The sequence below is a fragment of the Hylobates moloch genome, unplaced genomic scaffold (assembly GCF_009828535.3).
Source record: "Hylobates moloch isolate HMO894 unplaced genomic scaffold, HMol_V3 SCAFFOLD_23, whole genome shotgun sequence".
Classification (NCBI taxonomy): domain Eukaryota; kingdom Metazoa; phylum Chordata; class Mammalia; order Primates; family Hylobatidae; genus Hylobates; species Hylobates moloch.
In genome coordinates this window covers 30,714,982-30,731,257 of record NW_026652298.1, presented here as the reverse complement: position 1 = coordinate 30,731,257, position 16,276 = coordinate 30,714,982, and the positions used below count along the sequence as shown (strand labels likewise).

The following is a 16,276-nucleotide window of genomic DNA, read 5'->3' as shown; positions in this document are numbered from 1 at the left end:
ACAAATCACAGTGATTTGAGGAATGGAAAATGCTTCCATCGGGGATTTGGGCTGCTCCCCCACAATCAGAGTGGGCAATTTTCCTCTGGACTCCTGGTGAAACCACATCCCCACTTTCCACATGAATGACAGTTTTTCATCAAACAGTGCAAGGAGATCATTAATAAGACTGAGACTGCATTAGGATACAAAATTGTATGAACCCTGATGACAATTTCATAGAAAACAGGCACAAAGACAAAAGACAGAAGCCGCCCGATAAGGACAGCCAGTGGTAGTTGTTTCATTCTCACTATGAGATTATACCTTTCTTCTTTATCTTCCACACTTTAATATTTTTTAATAAAAAATTTTGAACTATCGGTGCATCACCTAGGAATAACCTCACGGATTCAAGTTTAAGGCAAGTCATCATTAAGCTCTTAAACTTACCTGAGGCCACTGTCAATTAATTCTAAGGCTCCATGAGCTAAATAGCTTAAATTCTCCAACATTATTTTCTCTGAAGCCTCCAGCTTTGGATCCTGATACATAAACTCCTACCTGCTACAAGGTGAGCAGAGAATTACCATCACATAGACACCCTCCAGAATGGTTCCTTTCTTGTGTCCATGCCTTAAGCTCTATGAAATTACACAATTCTTCTACTGAAATAACCTGCAGCCAAGGGACAACTTCATTAGCTACAAAGCTGTGGTCACCTGTGTCCAGAGTGTCAATCAACACAGGCTCAAACAAGATGAAATTATGAGGACCCTGGAAAATGCCACTTGACCTTCAAATAACAATTCTTAGGCAAGTAAACATCAACCAAGTTCAGAACAGACCATGAGTGGCCAAACAGACCCGGGAGACGTCAAAAATGTGTGTGCTAAAGAAACACAGAGCTAAGGAAGTCTATTTACCTGATAGACCGCCTCACCCATGGGGCTATTTTCACTGCTGTAAAAGCGAAAACAAACAGAGGACAAGTCACAGTGCCAAGAACACAGGACTTCCTCTTGCAGTTCCTCTGTCTTCCACCCTCACTGTAGCTCTGGGGAAACTCCTCTTCAGTGGGAGAAGTTTCAGTCACAAAACGGCACCAGCCCATTCTCAAAGTGCTGTCATACACCTCTGAGCAGTGAGGATGGGTAATGCCAGCAAAATATGCACTGCTTATTTTCTTGAAAATTGACTTAGGCTGGAAACGCCTTCCAGCTCCTTCCTCTCAGTAGATTTTCCATTTACTGTCTTCAACCACCCGGGCTTGTCTGTACCTCCTCCACAGCTCTGCTGAGACCCTCCTGTTTGTTTGAACTATGTCCTCATGTTCCTTCTGCCACATGTGCTCAGGCCTCAGTTTTTCCATGAAACTTCCTCTAACTTAGCTGTCTCCTTTCCACTGTTCTCAAGCCCTTTCTTGAGTTACAAGGGCATTAGCAAGCACCAGCTTTTTTGCCAGTGTGTATTTCTACTTTCTACCCATTGCGTAAACCCCTCAGGACCAGGAGCCATTCTTCTGCATCCTTTACACGGCAAGGGTAGCGCTTTATTTCTCAACAGCCCGTCCATAAAAGGAACGGAAGTAACAAAGGGAAATGTATTCCCCAAATACAGTGAATTACACTTCAATCTACTATTTTAGAGACTTAAGAAATGGGCCAGGTGAGGTAGTTCACACCTGTAATCCCAGCATTTTGGGAGGCCGAGGCAGGTGGATCACTGGAGGTCAGAAGTTCGAAAACAGCCTGGCCAACATGGCAAAACCCTGTCTCTACTAAAAATGCAAAAATTACCTAAGTGTGATGGCACCCAACTGTAATCCCAGCTACTTGGGAGGTTGAGACACTAGAACTGCTTGAACTCGGCCAGGGGGTTGAGGGGGGGCGTGGAGGGTTAGAGGTTGCAGTGCCGAGCCGAGATCGCACCACTGCACTCCAGCCCGGGCGACAGAGTGAGACTCTGTCTCAAAAAAAAAAAAAAAAAAAAAGAAAGACATTGATCCTACGTCTTAGATCAATCACCCAGTCACTGAATCTGTGAAAACATTACAGGATACTTTCTCAAATGTGAATAAATGCATCAATTATTCATGCCTTAAAGTAACAGGAAAGAGGGAGATGGGCCTCCTTCATGGTAGATTACAATTAAATGTTTCTTAGAGAGTTTGGTGCACATTTAGTTCCCAGAGCAAGGGCTGGTGCAGAAGAAGGCCAAGTGCAACATGGGTGTTACTCTATGCCAGGTGAAGCAAGTCACACGCCATCTAGATCCTGCTCCAACTGATAAAACCAAAACACTGGTGGAATTCCAGATACCAGCTTGCACTTCTCTCTGCAGGCATCTGGGTTAGTCCTAAACAGGAAGTCCTAAAAAGAGTCACTCTGAGAAGGCAGGGGGTGAGAGGGCAGATGAGGCAGCCAAGCACACATTAAGGCAAATCATGGCTTTCCTAAAGAGGACCCCAAGCTGGGCTTCAGACAGTCTTTGAACCAGCACCAGTGCACCAGGCCAAGGGGAGGGAGGCATCCTCTTTGGAGGATTGGTGGGAGCTTGGAAGGCCCAGTGGCTTCCACAAACTGTAGATTTCCCAGTGACCACTGCTCTGTCCAACAGTCAGTGACATCAGCTCCACTGTCGGGAAGTAGAAAAACAGTGAAGGTGCAACAAGCCTGGTCCCTGAAGCATGACTGGCCCTTCCAGAACACACACCTTTCCCCTGTCACCTCCTCTCCCTGACCCCGAATAGCTTCGGGCACACCACCAACTGACCACCTCGATCCACAGTGACCTGCAGACCAGAGCGGGGAGGGTATTTGCCCAGCTTGGCAGGGAGGGGCGAGGTCTACTTCTGCCACCAGTCACCAGCTGGTCCCACCAGCACCTACCCGGCACCGGCGGTGGACGGTGAGCGGCGTCTGGGCCCACAGCTGGGTGCCATCAGCAGTGAGAGGACCCCTGCGCTCGCGGGGTGCCCACCTTACCCCGCGGGGAGGGGTCAGGTCTGGGGGCCACGGCCCGCTTCGCTCTCTGATTTTCACCTCCCCAGGGTCTCCCAGGGGCCTCGGGTGTCCGTCCCGGATCTTGCGCGAACTCGCGGGGGCAGGGGGAGAAACGCGGGTACCCGCGCCTCTAGAAGCCAAATGTGTGCAAACAGCATTTGGGAATGCGTTGGGGTTTTTTTGTTTGTTTTGGTTTTGTTTCTGAACCCCCCGGGGGATATTTCTGGAAATCTCAACCTGAGTCACTAGAGCGAATCGCGCCTTTTTCTAAAAAGCCCAGGGGCCGTCCTCTCCGGGTAGGGGGACGCGGCGGGCCGCGAGGGGCGCTCGTTCGGGTGGGGGCCGGACGACCCCGCCACGCGTGATCGGGCCACTCCGGGACGCAGGAACTGACCCCAACCGGAGACGCGGCCGGGACCAGAGCTGGGAGGCCGGACCCCGCCCCGGCCGGGCCCCCACGCCCTCCGCCGGGCCTCGATGCCCGCGACCTGCCCGACGCCTCCCGGCCTCCCAGGAGCCCCCAGCCAAGGGCTCAGTGCCCGGGGCTCCCAGCAGGTGCTGGCGCCATGGGCCCCTCGCTGTCTCCCGCTGCCCCCCGCGCCGCACTCACCGCCGCCCGCGCCGCCTGTCGAGCCGGGAGGTCTGAGCTGGCCGCGCGGGCGCCCCGGGAAAAGGGCCGGGCGGCGGGGACGGGGGCGGGGGCTGGACCCGCCGGGGCGGAGCGCGGCCAGCTTGGGCTTCCGGCTTCTCCCGCCCCCGATGCCCGCACCTGGGCCCCAGGCGAGACCACCGCCTGTTCCCCGCCTCACTCCGATCGCCCCCAGGCTCCACCCCACACCCCGCTCGCTCGCCACCCCAGAGCTCCCCAGGCTTACCCCCCAGACGCCTCGCGCGGGCCTGGTGTCTCCCCCACTCTCCTATCCTGCTCCTGCCTCTCGGTGCCAGCCCCACCAGCCCGCCCCCGACAGCCTGACCCTCCCTCCGGATTTGCCGCTCTCGGCTCTCCCCACTTCCCCCCTCTTCCCCCCCTTCCCCCGCCGCTCCACCTCTTCCAGGCGGCGGGACCACCAACCTCGACCCTGGACCCGCGCTGGGGCGCTCCCGGCCCTCTGGAGGGCTGCCCTTCTCTTCCTGTAACTCTACAGACGCGTCCGAACAGACTAAGACTCTCTCTGTGCCTTCGGGCAAGTTACCCACCCTCTCTGAGCTCGGCTTCCTGTCTGCAAAATGGGCACAATAGCGGTCCTGTCTCCTAAGACCGACTGGGAGTTAACTGGGAAGATGGTAAAGTTTTCAGCACAGGATAGGTATTAGGTAAGGCTTATCAGCTGCCTCTCCGCTTTGTGCCCCCAGGGTGGTCCGTGCCCCCAGGTAGGCCTTTCTCCGCCATCACTGAAAGAAAACTCTGGAAATCAGTAGCTCCTGTTTCCACATCCTCCCCTAAATGGGTGCCATCTGCCCATCTGCTTGGAGCCCCATCAGCCGACTGCAGTGATAACAGCAGCAGCCTGGATCCAGCAGGCTCTCTGGGAAATCATTAGAGGGAATTATAAGCATGCCTGGCTTTGAGAGTACACAGAGCCAGGAGATGGGCAGAACCCTGATGTGGCCATCCACAAACAAACGCCATTTGGACAGGGAGCTTCCGAGCCCCATGCTGGCAAAGACCTGGATCTTAGAACCCTCCGGTGCCCAAATCCCATGCCTTTACCTGAGGTCCTAAAGATAGTGAGGCCCAGATAGGGAGTGTGGCTTGTCCCGGGTCCCACAGCAAAGTGTCCCCAGCCCCAAGTTCTTGCCACCTTGCGCTATGTCCACTGACGGGTCACCTTCGGCCGTGGACGAGTTACCAAGTTGGAAGGGATTTCAAAGTTCTCCCAAGCATAGGAGGTTGCCATGTAGATGTTATTAGTACAGGCAACATTTTACTGCTTTTAAAATATGAAGGGGGCGAGTGCAGTGGCTCCTGCCTGTAGTCTCAGAAATTTGGGAGGCCACGGCTTGAGGATCTCTTGAGCCCAGGAGTTCAAGCCCACGCTGGACAACATAGTGAGACTCCATCTCTATAAAAAAAATTTTTAATTAAAAAATAATAATAAAGTGGTGGAGTGGTGGCATATGCTAGCTACTCAGGAGGCTGAGGTGGGAGGATTCCTTGACCTCCAGAGGTTGAGGCTGTAGTGAGCTATAATCAAGCCACTGCACTGTAGCAAGCAAGCAAGCAAGAAAGAGGGAAAGAGGGAAAAGGAAGAAAGAGAAAGAAAAAGAAAGGAAGAAAGAAAGAAAGAGAAAAGAAAAGAAAAGAGGCCAGGCACGGTGGCTCACGCTTGTAATCCCAGCACTTTGGGAGGCCGAGGCAGGCGGATCACGAGGTCAGGAGATCGAGACCACGGTGAAACCCCATCTCTACTAAAAATACAAAAAAAAAATTAGCCGGGCGTGGTGGCGGGCGCCTGTAGTCCCAGCTACTTGGAGAGGCTGAGGCAGGAGAATGGCGTGAACCCGGGAGGCGGAGCTTGCAGTGAGCCGAGATCGCGCCACTGCACTCCAGCCTGGGCGACAGAGCGAGACTCTGTCTCAAAAAAAAAAAAAAGAAAAGAAAAGAGAGAAAAGGAAAGAAGGAAGGGAGGGAGGGAGGGAGAAGAGAAGAACAAGAAATTGGATTACACCCAACCTCTGCCATTCCTCCATTCTCAGGATGCAACCAAGGCTTGCAAAAGTACCAATTATTATACTGACATTAAGACAGAATATCACAGACCATTGCTAGGGAGACATAACACCTAGGGAAAATCTCTCAAAGATAATGTTCAAGAAACATCCCTGTATGAATGCTTTTCTTCCTTCCTTTCTGTCTCTCCCTCCCTCCCAACCTTTTCTCCTTCCTTCCTTCCTGTCTTTCCCTGCCTCCCAACCTTTTCTCCTTCCTTCCTTCCTTCCTTCCTTCTTTTCTTCCTTCCTTCCTCTCTTCGTCCCTTCCTCCCTTCCTTCCTGTAAAAAGCAGTAGTAAGCCTGAATTTTCTTCTGTCCTTTACTGAATACTACCACATCTTCATTTGTTTTTCTTTCCCCAACTGCTGAGCAGCAACGGGAGCCAGCTTTGTGTTTTTATCCATCCTAAACACTTATCACGGCTGTGAGCTTGCAATTATTTATGGGGAGAGCTATAAGACTGTAACTCTTTTCTTTGATCCCCAAAAAACCACAGAGATTGAATTTCCAACCCAAGGCTTCCAACCAGGGGATAAAAGTAAACTGGGCCACATGATCATCAAAAAGCATTTGAAGAAATCCAATAACGTTTTCATGATTAAAAAAAAATAACTCAAACTAGAAATAGAAGGGAACTTCCTCAACCTTAGGGCTTCTATGAAAATCCCACAGCTAATGACACACTTAATGGTAAAAGACTGGATGCTTTCCCCCTAGGAACAGGAAGAAGCCAAAGTGCCCACTCTGGCCACCTCTGTCCAACATTGTCCTGGAGGTTCTGGCCATTGCCATTAGGCAAGAAAAATAAAAGCATCCAGATTGAAAAGGATAAAGTGAAGCTATCTCTATTCACAGGTGATATGATCCTATATGTAAAAACCCTAAAGAATGTACAAAATACCTATTAGAGCTAATAAACCAGTTCAGCAAAGTTGTGGGATTTAAGATTAACATACAAAAATTAGTTCCTTTTTTTTTTTTTTGAGACAGGGTCTCTGTCACCCAGGCTGAAGTACAGTGGCTTGATCACAGCTCACTGCAGCCTTGACCTCCTGAGCTCAGGCGATCCTCCCACCTCAGCCTCCTCGGTAGCTGGGACTATGGGCATATACCACTGTGCCCAGCTAATTTTTTTTGTAATTTTTTTGTAGAGATAGGGCTTTGTTATGTTGCTGAGACTGGTCTCAAACTCCTGGGCTCAAGCCATCCACCTGCCTGGGCCTCCCAAAGTGCTGGGATTACAGGTGTGAGGCACCATGCCCAGCCAGTTGCATTTCTATATACTAGCAATGAGCAACCCCAAAATGAAATTAAGAAAATGGCTTCATTTACAATAGCTTCAAAAGGTTAGAAGCTGGGTATGGTGGCACACACCTGTAGTCCCAGCTACTCAAGAGACTGAGGCAGAAGGGTCCCCTTGAGCATGAGAGTTTGAATCCAGCCTGGGCAACATAGCAAGACCCCATCTCTAAAAAAAAAAAAAGAGAGAGAGAGAGAATGTAATACTTAGGAAAACACTTAGCTACGGAAGTTCGAGACCTATACACTGAAAACTACAAAACATTGCTGAAAGAAATTAAAGAAAACCTAAATAAATGGAAAGACATTCATGGACCAGAAGTTTAATATTGTTAAAGTGGTATATCAGTCAGAAATCTTTCAAAGAAAGAGAGAGGAGATATATACATATATAGATGGTACCAGACTTAATGATGGTTCAATTATGATTTTTTAACTTTACGATGGTGATACACATTCAGAAGAAACCGTATTTCATGTACCCTTACAACCATTCTGTTTTTAACTTTTAGTATAGTATTCAGTAAATTACATGAGATATTCAATACTTTGTGATAAAGTATTGAATTAAGTAAAAGATACCACCTCCTTTACTTAAAGTCAACTAAAATAAACCACATCTGCAAAATACTTTTACAGCAACATCTAGATTGGTGTTTGATTGAATAACTGGGTACTATAGGCTAGCCACGTTGATGTGTAAAAGTAATGATCACAAATGGCAATACTTCCCAAACGGATGTACAGGTCCAATGTTATCTCTGTTTTTGTTGTTGTTGTTGTTGTTGTGTTTTTGAGATGGAGTCTCGTTCTGCTGCCCAGGCTGGAGTGCAGTGGTGTGATCTTGGCTCACCGCAACCTCTGCCTCCTGGGTTCAAGCGATTCTCCTGCCTCAGCCTCTCGAGTAGCTGAGACTACAGGCATGCACCACCAAGCCTGGCTAATTTTTGTATTTTTAGTAGAGACAGAGTTTCATCGTGTTGGCCAGGGTGGTCTCGAACTCCTGGACTCAAGTGATCCACTTGCCTCGGCCTCCCAAATTGCTGGGATTTCAAGTGTGAGCCACCGTGCCCGGCCCAGGTCCAATGTAATCTCTGTCAAAATTCCAGCTGCCTTTTTTGGCAAAAATAGACAAGCTGATCCTAAAATTAATATGGAATTGCAAGGGATTTCAAATAGCCAAAACAATCTTGAAAAATAACAAAGTTGGAGGATCCACTGTTTCTGTTTTTAACACTTTGTTTTTGAGACAGTCTTATTCTGTTGCCCATTCTGGGGTGTAGTACTGCCATCATAGCTCACTGCAGCCTCAAACTCCTGGGCTCAAGGGATCCCTTCTACCTCAGCCTCCAGAGTGGCTGGGACTACAGGTGCGCACCACCATGCCTGGCTAATTTTTAAATTTTTTGTATAGATGTGGTCTCACTATGTTGCCCAGGCTGGTATTGAACTCCTGGGCTCAAGTAGTCCTCCCACCTCCACCTCCCAAATTGCTGGGATTATAGGTATGAGCCACTGCACCTGGCCCACACGTTCTGATTTTAAAACTTACTACAAAGGTACAGTAATCAAAGTATGTGGTTTTGGCATAAGAATAGACATATAAATCAATGAAACAAAATTGGGAGTCTACATATAAACCATACATCTATGATCAATGAATGCCAAGACCATTCAATGGAGAAAGAGTCTTTTTTTTTTTTTTGAGACAGAGTCTCACTCCATCACCCAGGTTGGAGTGCAGTGGCGTGACCTTGGCTCACTGCAACATTCACTTCCCAAGTTCAAGCAATTCTCTTGCCTCAGCCTCCCAGGTAGCTGGAATTACAGGCATGCACCACCACAGGCTGGTCTCAAACTCCTGACCTCAAGCGATCCGCCCACCTTGGCCTCCCAAAGTGCTGAGATTACAGGCATGAGTCACTATGCCCAGCTGAGAGTCTTTTTGACAAGTGGTGCTGGGACAACTGGATATCCACGTGTAAAAGAATGAAGTTGGATCTCTACCTCACATCATATACAAAGGTTGACTCATACAATTCTTAGAAGGAAACAACAGCATAAATCTTCACGACCTTGGATCTGACAATTGTTTTATAAATATGAAAACAAATGCAAAAGCAATAAAATACAAATAGACTTCATCAGAATGGAAAACTTTTGTGCGCCCAAGGACACCATCAGGAGAGTAACCCACAGAAGAGGAGAAAATGTTTGCAAATCATATATCTGATAAGGGTCTCGTATCCAGATTATATAAAGAACTTTTACAACTCAGCAATAAAAAAACAACAAACAACCTAGTCTAAAAATGGGGACTGGGGCCGGGTGCGGTGGCTCACGCCTATACTCCCAGTACTTTGGGAGGCTGAGGCGGGCAGCTCACTGGAGGTCAGGAGTTTGGGAGCAGCCTGACCAACATGGTGAAACCCCGTCTCTACTAAAAATACAAAAATTAGCCAGGCGTGGTGGCACGCACCTATGGTCCCAGCTACTTGGGAGGTGAGGTGGGGGATCACCTGAGCCTGGGAGGTCAACACTGCAGTGAGCAGAGATCATGTCACTACACTCCAGCCTGTATGACAGAAAGACCCTGTCTCAAAAGAAAAAAAGAAAAAAAAAAAAAGGGCAAAGGACTTGAATAGACCTTTCCCCAAAGAAAATACACAAATGGCCAAGAAGCACATGAAAAGATGTTCAGCATCACTAGTCAGCAAGGAAATACAAATCAAAACCACAATGAGATACCTCTTTATACTCACTAGAATAGCTACAAAAAAAAAAAAAGTTTTGGCCAGGCACGGTGGCTCATGCCTGTAATCCCAACGCTTTGGGAGGCCGAGGTTGGCAGATCACTTGAGGTCAGGAGTTCGAGACCATCCTGGCCTATGTGGCAAAACCCCATCTCTACTAAACATACAAAAATTGGCCGGGCACAGTGGCTCACGCCTGTAATCTCAGTACTTTGGGAGGCCGAGGTGGGTTGATCACGAGGTCAGAGATCGAGACCATCCTGGCTAACACGGTGAAACTCCGTCTGTACTAAAAATACAAAAAATTAGCCAGGCATGGTGGCTCGCGCCTGTAATCCCACCTACTTGGGAGGCTGATGCAAGAGAATCATTTGAACCCGGGAAGGGGAGGCTGCAGTGAACCGAGATCATGCCACTGCCCTCCAGCTTGGTCAACAGAGCGAGACTCCACCTCAAAAAAATAAAATAAAATAAAAGTAAAAATAAAATAAAGCTATAAATAGTTGTCTCTGAGTGATATAATTAGAGAATTTTTCATCCTTTTGCTACTGTCCATTTTCCAATGTTTCAAGAACAAATGCAAGTTGCTTATTGAAAAAAACTAATCTCCAAAACAGGAACCCAGTTGCCAGTAAACAGCCCCCACTGACTGGTCTGCGTTACCCATTAACGACCAATTCCGGTCACTCATGCTTCCATAACACCTTTCCATTTCCAAAACATGTTTCCCACATACATCACATGCTTTGCCCTCAAAAAAGGTCCATGCAGCCGGGATTCTTCAGCTGAGTTATGCAGATGGGGAAACTGAGGCCAGGAGGACAGGAGGCTTGCCTGAGGTTACACCCCCAACCCCAATCCTGGCTCAGTGGCCTGGCCCTGACCCTGGCCATACCCTTTGTTTCTGCTGCTGCCAAGATGGAGCTGAAACGGGGTGAGCTCATGGGCAGAGGGAGGCTTTAGGGAGTGTTACTGGATCTAGCACATAACTAGGCAGGATGCCGGCCGGGCGCGGTGGCTCACGCCTGTAATCCCAGCACTTTGGGAGGCTGAGGCGGGTGGATCACGAGATCAGGAGATCGAGACCATCCTGGCTAACACAGTGAAACCCTGTCTTTACTAAAAATACAAAAAAATTAGCCGGGCGTGGTGGGGGGCGCCTACAGTCCCAGCTACTTGGGAGGCTGAGGCAGGAGAATGGCATGAACCTGGGTGGCGGAGCTTGCAGTGAGCCGAGATTGCGCCACTGCACTCCAGCCTGGGCGACAGAGTGAGACTCCGTCTCAAAAAACAAAACAAAACAAAACAAAACAACAGGTAAAACTATGCAGAATGCCCAGTTAATCTGAATCGCAGAGAAGTAGCAAATGCCTGTTTGTCATTTATATAAGTTTGTCCCAAATGCTGCAGATTTGTAATATGTCCCTATACTGCATAAGACATACTTATACTAAACAATCATTTGCTATTTCTTTGGAACTCAAATGTAACTAGGCATCCTGGGTTCCATCTAGCAGTGCTCCCCGTGAAATCTGCCTCTGGCCAGGACAGGATAGCCGAGTCAGCAGGCGGCCTGGCTCCAAGTCCACGGGCAGTTGCTGGTCACCGTCTGTGGGTGATGGCACCTGCAGCCAGTGGCACAGGTAGAGGCCCAGGTCAGCTTCCCAAGCCCTGTAATTAATGGGTCAACCCTTCCCCTCGGGGCCTGGGACCATCCCAGAACTGGCTAGGCCTCAGTCTTCACCAGGGCCAGGAGAAGGAGCCCAGCTGGATGGCAGGTGGGGCCTTTCCCGCCTGCCCAGAGTGAGGCCCGGGTTACCTGCTTCAGGGCAGGGCCCTGTAAACCGCAGGAAGAGCGTGTTCTCAGGATGGGAGGCCTGACCCACTTAATAAGGACACACAGGTGTCCTCTTGGCCACAGGGATTATGCTGCGTGACTGTGTTTCTATTTAACAAAACATACCAAGGTCACAGCAACTGGCATCTGATGCAGAATGAAACCCCAATAGAGCAGGAGGAGGAGGAGGAAGAGAGAAGTAAGGGGAGGAGGGGGAGGGGGGAAGGGGAGGAGGAAAGGAGGAGAAGGGCGAGGAATGGGAGGACAGAGAGGGGAGGAGGCAGAGGGGAGGAGGAGGGATAGAGAAGGAAGGGGAGGAGGGAGGAAAGGAGGAAGGGGAGAGGAGGAGAGAGAGGAGGGGAAAAGGAGGAGGGGGAGAGGGAGGATGGAGACGGAGAAAGGGAGGAGGGGAGGGGGAAGGAGCAGGGGGAGAGGGAGGAGGGGGGAGCTTGAGGGTGAAGGAGGAGAGGAGGAGGAAGAGAAGAAGGGGGAGGAGGACAGGGGAGAGGGGGAAGGGAAAGGAGGAAAGAGGAGGGGGAGGAGGAGGAGGAGGAGGAGGAGGAAGAGGTGGTGGGGAGGAAGCAGATAGTGGTGGGCACACAAGCTGAGTACCCACTGGGTGCTGGGCCCTGGAATGTAAAAGCACTTTTACATCCACCATCTCATTTTCTCCTTACAACAATCCAGCTGTTTTACAGATGAGGCAACTGACGCCCAGACAGGTAAAGTAACATGCCTTGAATCACACAGCAAGAAGGTGACTAGAGGTGAAATTTGTACCAGGTCTGGCTGATTCGTGAAGTTGTCAGGCAGCTTTCTCACCCTCTCAGGTGATGTGTCCTGGGAACCAGGCACCATGTCAGGAGCTAGAACCGGGGTAACAAGATAGGGGTCCCAACTCCCCTGGAGTTTATATTCTGGTTAGGAGCAGGAGAGGAAAAATCCACAATAAACAAGTACCCTGTGACTTTAGGGTCATCTACTGGCACTTTCTCTTCCTTGTAGCCTCCAGGAAACACATGTCTTCATAACACAGAAGAATTTCATTCTTTGAGCTCCATTCCACAACCCAGTGGGGCTGTGGGGAGAGGCTGGGCAGTGGAGTGCGGGTGGATCATGAGTCATAGAATTATAGCCGCCTAACAAACAGTCACCTTCACATGGGCCACCAGACTCGTCTCTCCCAGCAACCCTATAAGGGAAATATTATCATCTCTGCTTTACAGACTTAGCAATAGAGGCCCAGAGAGGTCAGGCAGGTTGTCAAAAGTCACACAGCCAGCACATGGCAGCAGTAGGATTTGAACCCAAGCTGTCTGGCTCTAGGTCCATGCACAGCCCCCATGCTGTGGAGAGCTTCTTAGAGCTTAGAGCTTTCTAGATGGCCCAGATCTGTGACTTTCCGGCCACAGAAGCTAAGAACCTTTCCTTTCAAACAGTGTCCTACAGACCCAACTCACAGAACAGAAACAAGCAGTTCTGTGTGAGGTGAGGCAAGTCCCTGCCCTCCGCAGTCTGAAGGAGAGCCCTCTGCCCGTTTTCCCCGCTCCAGCCCCGTCATTTATAGCTGGAGGCCCAGAAAGGGGCTGGGGAGCTAAAGGCCCCGCAGACAGGCTGGAAATGGGACAAAACCCGGCATGCTTTTTTGCTTTCTTTTTTGTATGTAGAGACAGGGTCTCGCATAGTCACCCAGGCTGGAGTGCAGTGGTGCTATCATAGCTCACTGCAGCCTCTACCTCCTCAGCACAGCAATTCTCCCGCCTCAGCCACCCGAGTAGCTGGGACTACAGGCATGAGCCACCATGCCCGGCTAATCTTTTATTTTCTGTAGAGATGGGTTTCCCAGGCTAATCTTAAACTTAATCCTACGCTGAAGCGATCCTCCTGCCTCAGCCTCCCAAGGTGTTGGAATTACAGGCATGAGCCTCTGTGCCCGGCCAAAACCCCAGCACTCTTGGGTCTCCATGCAAGTTTCTCTCCTCTCTTGGGGCACCCACTGAGGCCCCGCTGTCTCTCCAGGGGCTGAGCCTTTTTTTTTTTTTTTGCCCCAGACAACAACAAGCCAAGATGTCACTCTCCTACTCGGCTTGCAAAAGGACCTCCTTGTCTGGGGTTTTCTCCCAGATGCACCATGGCTGGGCTGTTGCTGTGTTTCCTGAAATTTGAACCTCCATATCAGTGTCTGTCCATCATCTGAGGCCCCTGGCACGAGCTGCGGTGGCTCAAGGTGGGTTTCTCTTCCTGAAGCCAGAAGGAGAAGGGCAGGTAGGGAGCCGTGCCTGTGGGTGCTGGGAAGCCACAGGTTGCTCAACCTCCCGAGGGGGTAACCAGGGCTCATGGTGCAGCCAGGCCCCCTTTGATTTTTAGGAAATGGTGAGAGAAGCGGTGATGATGATGTCATGGCTTTGAAAGTTCCCTCTGGTCTCTTTTGCAGTGGCCACAGGACCTGAGCCAGTCCCTCCCTTCCAGAACCTCTGTTTTCGTTCTCTCAGCTGCCCTGCCCCTCCCCATGGTCACGACAATGAGATAAAGCAGCAGGCACCGTGCCTCATTCTGATATTTATGCATTTTTTTTTTTTTTTAAGACAGAGTCTCCCTCTGTCACCCAGGCTGGAGTGCAGTGGCGCGATCTCGGCTCACTGCAACCTCCACCTCCCGGGTTCAAGCGATTCTCCTGCCTCAGCCTCTCAAGTAGCTGGGATTACAGGCGCCCACCACCACACCTGGCTAATGTTTGCATTTTTAGTAGAGACGGGTTTTCACCATGTTGGCCAGGCTGGTTTCAAACTCCTGACCTCAGGTGATCTGCCCACCTCGGCCTCCCAAAGTGTTAGGATTACAGGTGTGAGCCACCGCATCCAGCCTTTTTGTGGGGAGTGGAGGGACGGAGTCTCGCTCTGTCACCCAGGCTAGAGTGCAGTGGTGTGATCTCGGCTCACTGCAGCCTCTGCCTCCTGGGTTCCAGTGATTCTCCTGCCTCAGCCTCTGGGCAGCTGGGATTACAGGCACACATCACTATGCCTGGCTAATTTTTGTGTTTTTAGTAGAGATGGGTTTTCACTATGTTGGCCAAGCTGGTCTCGAACTCCTGACCTCAGATGATCCACCCACCTCAGCCTCCCAAAGCGCTAGGATTACAGGTGTGAGTCATTCAGCTATTATGATGATGGTGTTGCTATTGACTTTAAGCTCCCCTTCCACCCAAAACAAAACCCTGCAAGGCCCACGAGTGAGCCCTGGGCTGCAACTCACGTGTTTCCAGAATCACAGTTTTGATCTGTTTGCTGTAGCCACAGCTTCGTGATAAGAAAATGGTCCCAGCCAAGCAAATGGACTCATGACACAAACCACCCCCTACCTGAGCTCTGGACTCAGTCTCCCCAAAGCCCAGAGAGGCAGCAGAGCCCTTCCTGAGAACTCCAGAGCCCTGTGTTACCCTAAGCCTCATCTCTTCTCTGCCCCTCACCTCCAAAACATCCTCCACTCTGCTCACTCCACTCCAGCCACACGGGCCTTCTCCCAGCTGTTTCAGCACTGTCCCGCCTCAGGACCTTTGCACGGCTGCTCCTCCTGCCTGGACTGCAGGCATCGCAGGTATCTATGTGGCCTGCTCCTTCCTTCAAACCTGTGCTCAAACACTACTGACCACTCTATCTGAGGTTTTCCTCTCCTTCCCGACCCTCATGAAACACCCCCATCCTGTCATCTTTTTTTGTTGCACTACCATCTCCTTTTTAATTTTTTATATTTAGAGACAGCTCTCACTCTGTCTCCCAGGCTGGAGTGCAGTGGCATGATCATATAGTTCATGGCAGCCTCAAACTCCTAAGCTCAAGCGATCCTCCCACCTCAGCCTCCCGAGTAGCTGGGACTACAGACGCCAGCCACCATGCCCAGCTCGTTTTTGTATTTTTTATTTTTGTAGAGATGGGGTCTCTCTGTGTTGCCCAGGCTGGTCTGGAACTCCTGGCCTCAAGCACTGGGATTACATGGGCCAGCCACTGCATTCGGCCACATTTACCACCTCCTAAATAACTATGTCATGGTTGTTATCCCACATCTGTCTCCCCAGCTAGAAGGTCCCTGCTGGGAGGCTAAAGCTGGTGTGTTAGTCACTGCTGTGTCCCAGATGCCTGGCATAGGCCTGTGAGAGTGGCAGGAGGCAGCCAAATGCCTAGGCAGATGGGGCGGGTCCCCAGTGAAACCCCACCTCCAAGTGGGAGACAGTTTAGAACCCAAAAGCCAAGCTAGAAGTTAAATTCTTGGACTGGATTGGGAGCTTGTCTTCCTGTTTGGCATGCTTTCCTCTCACTGACCCCCACCCTTCACCTATGTGACATATACCTACCGTTTCCTAATTGGTTTTCTACAGCGTCGTGCCCACCTTTGAGCGGGCTTCTTCACTTTAACCTTTTTGGCATACTCACAAACCAGTCAGCCCACACTCCCCATTCTGAGTCCATAAGAGACCCCAGACACTGCCACAGGGGGATAACTTTCCCGCCTTCAGGTGGGGGGACCAATGCTGTGTCCCCTCTCCGCTGAAAGCCGTTTCTATCACTCAATAAAATTATTCTCCACCCTCCTCCTCCAATGTCCTGCATATCCTCATTCTTCTTGGGCATGGTACAAGAGCTCGGGAACGGCCGAACATGGATACAAGCTATAATACAGGCAAGCCGGGGCATGCC

The 16,276-nt window shown here is 50.3% G+C and overlaps 1 protein-coding gene across 6 annotated transcripts in view; it reads right to left on the bottom strand.

Moving 5' to 3' along the window:
- Nucleotides 1-12,565, bottom strand: part of LITAF (lipopolysaccharide induced TNF factor) — a 45,837-nt gene extending 33,272 nt beyond the window's left edge. The window contains exon 1 of one of the 6 annotated variants that reach the window (XM_058434058.1): nt 12,546-12,565. In XM_058434058.1, coding sequence (XP_058290041.1) covers nt 12,546-12,564 — 19 coding nt within the window. In that variant the 5' untranslated portion in view covers nt 12,565. Of the gene's footprint in view, nt 1-905; nt 1,016-2,870; nt 3,196-3,594; nt 3,660-3,859; nt 3,918-4,056; nt 4,091-12,545 lie in introns of those variants that run through there. The other 5 variants (XM_032145548.2, XM_032145547.2, XM_032145545.2 and 2 more) reach the window with 5 other exon arrangements.
- Nucleotides 12,566-16,276: the final 3,711 nt, after the last annotated feature.